The sequence below is a fragment of the Apteryx rowi genome, unplaced genomic scaffold (genome assembly GCF_003343035.1).
Source record: "Apteryx rowi isolate R43461 unplaced genomic scaffold, aptRow1 scaffold_522, whole genome shotgun sequence".
Taxonomy (NCBI): domain Eukaryota; kingdom Metazoa; phylum Chordata; class Aves; order Apterygiformes; family Apterygidae; genus Apteryx; species Apteryx rowi.
In genome coordinates, this window is record NW_020450786.1 from 622,243 (window position 1) to 629,694 (window position 7,452).

The 7,452-nt window shown below is 41.9% G+C and overlaps 1 protein-coding gene across 1 annotated transcript; it reads right to left on the reverse strand.

Moving 5' to 3' along the window:
* Positions 1–268: 268 nt before the first annotated feature.
* MOS (MOS proto-oncogene, serine/threonine kinase) lies at positions 269–4,972 on the reverse strand. The gene has a single exon (XM_026080468.1). The coding sequence runs from the start codon at positions 3,775–3,777 to the stop codon at positions 2,728–2,730; it is 1,050 nt and encodes a 349-aa protein (XP_025936253.1). The 5' UTR covers positions 3,778–4,972; the 3' UTR covers positions 269–2,727.
* Positions 4,973–7,452: the final 2,480 nt, after the last annotated feature.

A 7,452-nucleotide genomic window follows, 5' to 3' on the forward strand; every position in this document is an offset into this window, starting at 1 on the left:
AAATGTGGAGCTTATTGAGATTTCAGTGTGACTGTTTTCCTCTCTGGGGTGGGGGAAGACACAAAGGAGCTAAACTCTTCCGCATTTGTGTCTTATTTTCTCCATAAACTTTATCTACCATAGCCCTTCTGTCTGGCTGTATACTATTCAAACATTTTACTTCTTCATATTGAGACAGTGTTACCAATTACTGTGTTAAAAGTGGTATTTCATGGCTGAAGTTTCTAACCTGAGCATTAGCTTTGTACTGCTCAGGAAGAACTTTTGTCAGTCTGTGCTTTGGTAGCACAGTAAGTATAATTTGGTTTGCTTGATTAGACAACTGTATCCCAAGCATATTATATAAGCAGCAGTTAGTCTAACTCCAGACCTATCTTAGTTTAACATATCCCTAATGCATTTGTTATGTTACAAGGGAAAAATTAAAGTATGCAATTTCTCTCACAATTTTATGATAGTGTTAGGAATCTGAGTTTTCAGTTATATATTTGTTATATATTCGAGCTTTATGAGTTATATACTTGACTGGCAACATATTTCAAAGTCAAGTCTAGTAGACTGAATTGCAGTTATGCTGTTAGAAGTAGGTGGGTGACATTTTAGGGGGACAGGGGAAAAAGATTGGGAAAGTTTGTCACTACTATTTCTGATATAAAATTCTGTCCATTGAATGGATAGACTACAGTAAGAGAAGAGGATTTCCAGAGAGAAGATCCAATTAATCTTTTAACTAAAATTCAAGCAACGCAAGTTTATGAAGCAATAGGTATAAACATGTCTTTCACATAACTTTGTAGGATACAAGGAATCCATTTTGATACATGATAGAATAGTTTCTATTGATTTACAAGGAACAGTAGAAACGCATGCCCAGGTAAGCCCCCAAAATACCAAGTTTCTAGCAGCTTAAGCAATAAGCTGTCTAGAATGACAAAATACAATACAACTCATAAGAATGGAGAAACATCACTACCTAAGACTTGCTGTTTAAGGTAAGGCACACCAGTGGCTTTATCTGACATTTTATTTTAAATGCCCTTTGTTTAATCATTTTAAAAGGCAACTGGCTTATCATAACAACTTTATAAGATAGTCCTGGTTTATTGAAAGATTTATACAATGTGAAAAAACTTACTCTCTTGTTCTCTAGCATAATTATTTTGGAGGGGAAAGCACAAATCTATTCCAACATTTACGTCATGTTTTTTTGATTCCAGCAGGCAAGAAATAGTTAAGCTTTATAAAGCAATAACTCCGAACAGCCAAAATACCATAAAGACCTACAGAATCATCTCAAATTCACACACTCATTTCCAGGATTTCACAGGACTAGAACAGATGCATGCCAGAAATCAAAAAACTGGCTCAATTCTTTCGGGATTTTTTTCCCCAGAATGAGTGTATGGGGTGGGGAGCAGAGATGAAAAACAATTTAACTAAAACATCACTCTCTCCCATCTTAAAAGGGAGCAGAGTCTGAGAAGAGTGGCAATATGAACTACAGCAGCCAGGTCTTTGTAGTTCTAGATAAGGGTTGAAATCTAGACAGATCTGTAATTATCATTTCTGACAGATCAAGGATCAGAGCTTTGTCTTCAGCATTGCCTAGAGCATTTGCTGTCTCAAACACTTTACAACCAGAAGAGAAAAGACAGAGTAGCTAAAACATTAGTAGGTGCAATGACATGGGCAGAGAATAGTTATATATAGTTATAGAGATAGTGTATGCTTTAAGCACTGGCAGAATATCATTATTACTTCTTTAAGCAATCTTCCTTTTGACTACTTTGAGTATCTTATGTCGTACTGACCCTGCATTAAGAAGGGCAAGAAATCTCTTCGCCCTTCCCAGCCCCCAAGAGTGGAGGGTTTTGTATTTACATATCTCACTTCAAGTTCATGGGTTTTACAGATTTTTTTTTTAAAATTCCCTCTGTATCTCCAAAACCTAGAAACTTATTTCACACAAGATTCTCTTATGATACTTCAGACAATATACCAGTTTATAATATACCAACTAGCAAGTTGTGACAGAGACACCTAACAGCATAGAAGTTTTTTTATAAGCACAAGTTGTTAATTTGTCCATCTTCTTACCTTTAATAGCCTTAGATGAAAAGGTTCCTTATTTCAAAAGGGAGATTGGATAGTTTACATTTTCCAACATACTTACTGAAATTAAGTATATATATAAACAGGAGAGAAACACTGACTCTGTATTTGTTTTGGTGCATCCACTGTTTTGTAATGTGCACTTATTCCCTGGAAAATGAAGAGGAAAGGCTCAAATGCACAAATGCAGCAAGTCTAAAGTACTGCTTATATCTCATATTTTGGAAATACCAAAGTTCTTATGTACCAAGAACCTTTTGGAAGCAGCATTTTTTTGTACTTCACCACTTATTTGAAAACAGCTATTTTTCTGCATGTCACATTCCTCATTTTTTCCTGAGCGAGGCAGCAGACAACAGAACAACCAGAAAAAGAACCATATTTGCCGTCTTCATCCTTGCATCTATCCCCTCCCACAATAATAAAATAGTTTTGTTAGATCTCTTTATTTATAATCTTCTCATAACAAAGCAGTTTCTTTTTTTATATAAAAAGCAGGGGGTGCAACAAAGCTTTTAGATCACACAGCGGCTAAATTCATTATGTTCAGGTAGGCAGTAGGGCCAGGGGATAAGAAAAATCAATAAAAGAGATACTAAGAATCTTGAGTTTTTCCTAGAGGCTGCCCTTAAGGGACCTGAGGCTAGGAAGCAGCTGGGCTGCGCTTAGGCGCTCCTCAACATTAGCTTTCCAGCAGCAGCTAATAATGCTCTGAAGTCTTTGGCCCACAGGTGACTCGCAGAAGACTGCAGCAGCCAGAGAAGGGCGTAAGTTATAGGCCACCACAGCATAGAGGACATACTGCCGTTCACCAAGGTAGGGCTGCTCTCGCATGACAATTTGCCAGAGAGTGATAGCAAATGAGTAGATGTCTGCTTTGGCAGTGACCCTCTCCCCCTTGAGGAGCTCAGGGGCACGATGCGTGTATGTGCCCCCTTGCTGGCAAACCTGGGGACTCTGGGACAAGCCATCCTCCAGTTTTTGGGAGCACCCAAAGTCTCCAATCTTGCACACTCCCTGTTCAGTGATGAAGACATTTGCAGGCTTCAGGTCCAAGTGCACAATGCCCTGTGAGTGAAGAAAGGCTAAGCCAGTCATAATGTCACAAGAATAACACACAGTCTCTTCCATGCTCAGGGCCTTTTTTCCACATCCTCCTTCATCATTCTCACCCTGCCTCCATGCATCACTAGTGCCATAGATTACATGGTGCAGGGTGATGTTGCCCACATATTCCATGATGATGGTGCCCAGGCTGTTCTGGCTGGCAGGGGCACATGTGCTGGCAGCCACCACACGTACCACATTAGCATGCTGCAGACGGGCTACATTCAGCTCGGCCCAAAAGCTCTGTCGTGATGCCAGCCTGTTTTTGCTGCTCTTCTTCACCTGTTTCACAGCCACAGTTGCACCATGGTAGGTAGCTTTGTAGACAGAGCCGAAGCCCCCAGAGCCTAGGGGCTGCAGGAAGCAGAGCTGGTCCCAATCTATGGAGCACCAGGCCAGGCGTGGGGGCAGGCGGTGAGTCCTGCGTGAAGGGGTTCCCCCCAAGAAGTTTTTTCCATCTTTACCAGGGATCACTAAGGGGCTGCTGCAGGGTCGCAAATCCACAGATGGGGAAAGCACCAAAGGAAGAAAGCGATTGAGAGGGATAGGTGATGGCATAGTGAAATGTAGAAAAGAAGAGGCAATCACTAAGACAAAAGACTAGAAAGCCCCCCTGACAGAAAGAACTCTATAGCACCTTCCAAAGCCTGTTTTATTCCCTTTTCACATCTCCCAGATGAATTGCATCTGTCACAACTAGTTTAATCCCAATCAGGTTCAGCTGAAAACATTTTTCTCCAACCCTTAAGTAAATCTCTAGAACATCAAGGCAAATGGTTTCTAAACTGAAATATAGTAACTCACATGTATTTCACATAATTTGTCAGCTCTGGAGAAAAGAAAGATACTCTGTCCATTGAATGCCTCCAGCAAAGTGCCCCAGCAGTAAATGAACCACAGAGATTGGTGAATGCATTTCACACGGCACCAGGCAAGAATGATCATTGTCAGATGCATTGAACAACTCCAAGTTACTGTTGGGAAGCAGCTGAAATACTGAGTGCTAGCATTTGATTAGCCTGTGGCAGGAATAACTGTATTAAAGTGAGTTCATAGAGAACTGCCACTTAAACATGACTGGAACAAGGGGACTGGTTTAGCTGCTCAAGGCTGTCCATATACAGCAGCCAGGTTAATAGCAGGATAAAGACAAATGATTGTTCTGTTTCACCTGCTGGATATAGTAACTAGCATTATGCGTAGAGATTTTTGTCTCGTCTTCCCATCGCATCCCATGCAGTTAGTACAGATGGGTGTTTTATTTCTAGAATCTGTTTAGTAAAATTACTGCTAAAGTTATGGAGCTGTTCTGGTAGAAATCAAACAAACATAGCTTTGCCTTCCTGGTTTCAATATTTTTTCAGAGTGGCTTTTGCTCTCTTGACCCTGTCATATATTCATAATGCTTATGCTAACTGCCTCAGTGTAAGGTACCTGCTGTACTGCCCATGCACTGGAGCACTCTTTTGGCACTTATGCAGCTAAATAGTCTGAACATTTCAGGAAGTATTTTTCTGTACTTTAGACAATTAAATGTCTTGGAAAACCTGACCCTACCTCCCGCCTCCTCACAACCTTCACTCGGATGTCAGTTTTGCTGACATCTGACACTGATCTTGCATGGGACTTCAAAGACTGGTGGTGCCTGTTCCTCCAGAGTTTACCTTTGGGCAGCAGTAGCTCTGCAGACAGTTCCTGCAATGTTTTCCCGTTGTTTTCTATTCCTCTTGTTCTCCTTCACTGGATGAGTAGGATGCAGCGTGGATGCTTTGAGGGAGGTCTCAGCAGCGCTCAGAACATGCACAAGCAGAGTTGGAGATTGGGAAGGGTTCAGTTGTTTACCCAAACAGGAAAACCTAATGTCCCAAAGACATCTTCTGACCCTATTTGAACTCTAGATCAGCTCAGCCAGAGGGTTTCAAAGGCATCATTCCATAGCTACTCAGAGATGGCGATCTTATCTGGTACTGAGACTTGAGACTGTCAAGAGAGAAGTTTGTTATTGCAATTCACAGGGAAGCAAACTTATGAACTTGGACCAGAGATGAGTGAGAATGGGGAATCTGGGTTATCACCTGTTAATGTGGGACAAATTAGTTGGGGAGGATTTAGATAAAATAGGTGTTAATAATACATTATAGGAGTTGTTATATAGCAGAGTGCAAAGACCTAGGGTTGCAAGGGGGCTGTCAACAGCCCTTGCTGCCAGTGGGACTTCCTGACAACAGAAGGTGCCTCTTTCCTTGCCCCTATCAGAAGGGCATCTAATAGTAAATGAGGTCCACAGATACCTTTGGTGCTACCGCACCCTGGGATCTTTCTATTCTAGGATCAGCCATCACAAGTATACGGCACAACCAGGTAATATCCTGCTGCTGCCCGAGGCACTGCATTAACACCAGCTACTTAGGGACACTTTGAGGGGAAAAAAGACCAAAGGAGCCTTAGTGTAATTTTAAGTATGCAGTAAAGTAAGCAGCCATGGGGACAGTGGGTGTTTTATAGTCTTTTTCTGAGTAGCACTGTCATTTTACACTTTTATGCAAAAGTCTTCACTTAAAATTTCACAGAAAATGTATTTCAGGCAGGTGAGTTGTGATGGACAGACTGCAATAAACAGATGAGTCTATATTGGAGAGAGGAAGGTTCTCTTTGTTATTGTTATTTTCTGAGGGTGATTAGGGGCACTAATTCTGGCATAGGCTTCTGTGCCTACATATACTACATAAAAACAGCAGAGACAATCCCTGCTACAAACTCTCCAAGAACTTCAGCCTTCTCATGGAAGAAGTGTACTTGTTACAGCCTCTTTTCATTAGATTAAGGTAGCAGAGAGGCTTGGAAGGGAAAGCTGGTTGAGGGAGTGGGAAGAAGGATGTATAGAAAAAGGGTCTGAGAGTGGGGCTGTTAAGCAGACAGACAATTATAGGAGCATACACAGGGATTTTGAATGCTGCAGAACACAGTAACAAAATATGAGCTCATAAAACAGAGGGTCACTTTTAGGACTGTGCCCAGATTTCTTTGTCTGAAGTCTTATTTGGGAGGATAGGGTAGACCTTTCATATCATTTTTTCAAAATCCACATCTTCCCCATTCCTTCTGGTTGTCCCTTTTTTAGTAATTTTCTTGTTACCCTTTTCTGCTAAAAACCTTTCTGTTCTCATCTTGGGTTTCAGCCTATAGTGATGCTGACTCCTAAACCCAAGTCATGGAGAGAGCAAGGAATTCATGGCATGGGTGTTGCATTGTTCTTTGGGAATCTACTGAATTCAATTTTGAACATGAAGAGGGGCATATTTTGGGATCTAAAGAGACTTAATTCAACTTATTCTCTTTTCTCAAGCCAATTGCTGAGGGCTGGAGGAGGGGGACATGGAATTTCTTTCAATGTGAATGCAATTAAAGCACATTTAAAACCAACCAGACTTATATTCTTAATAAACGTGACTTTCCTGTAAGGCAGTCAATGACACGGCACAGTATGTCCCATGAGACGTGATCACTGGAGGACGTCCTTGTTGTACTTCACAGCCGCACTCAGCTCCACTGTTACTGTGGGCCTGGGGGGGGGGGGGGGGGGGGGCGGTGGCCCCTTTGCGGAGCAGAGCAGGGCTGCAAGCCCATGCTGCCAGGGGGAGCAGCCCCCTTCCCTCAGGGCCACCCACAGCACAGCACCAGGCATCTAAGGAGGCCTCCAGCCAGGCAGCTCCCATGTCACTACTACTGCAACAGCAATGCAAGGAAAAAGGAAGCTGTATGAACCAGAATACATTAGCAGCAAACTTAGGCATGTCTGAGTTCCCTGGCTGCTTAAAGTGTCATTGAGAACAAATGTGTATCAGAGGCTTTTAAAATGACAACAGGGGAATATACTGTGTCCCAAAAGCTGCAGTATATCACAGCCACAACAACCTGTGGCTGCAATGGGTATGTTCCAGGGTTGCGTGTCGTATTTCTACAAGTAAAACATATCTGTGTATCTGATGCTGCAACAGCTGCTCGACCTAATCTGTGCTTCAAGCTGAGAAGGAACACAGAATCAGTCCTGCTGAATACACCTGTTTATATTTCAATCATATATCAAGAACTCTTTGTTAGCTATTACTGCTAGTTACGTTTATTGTTCATTGCTGTGCATGACAGAAGAAGATGGCCCTGATACTGAGGGACTTACAGTCTAAGGAACTGATATGGATATAACAGGGCACAACAAAGGATACATACCAAACA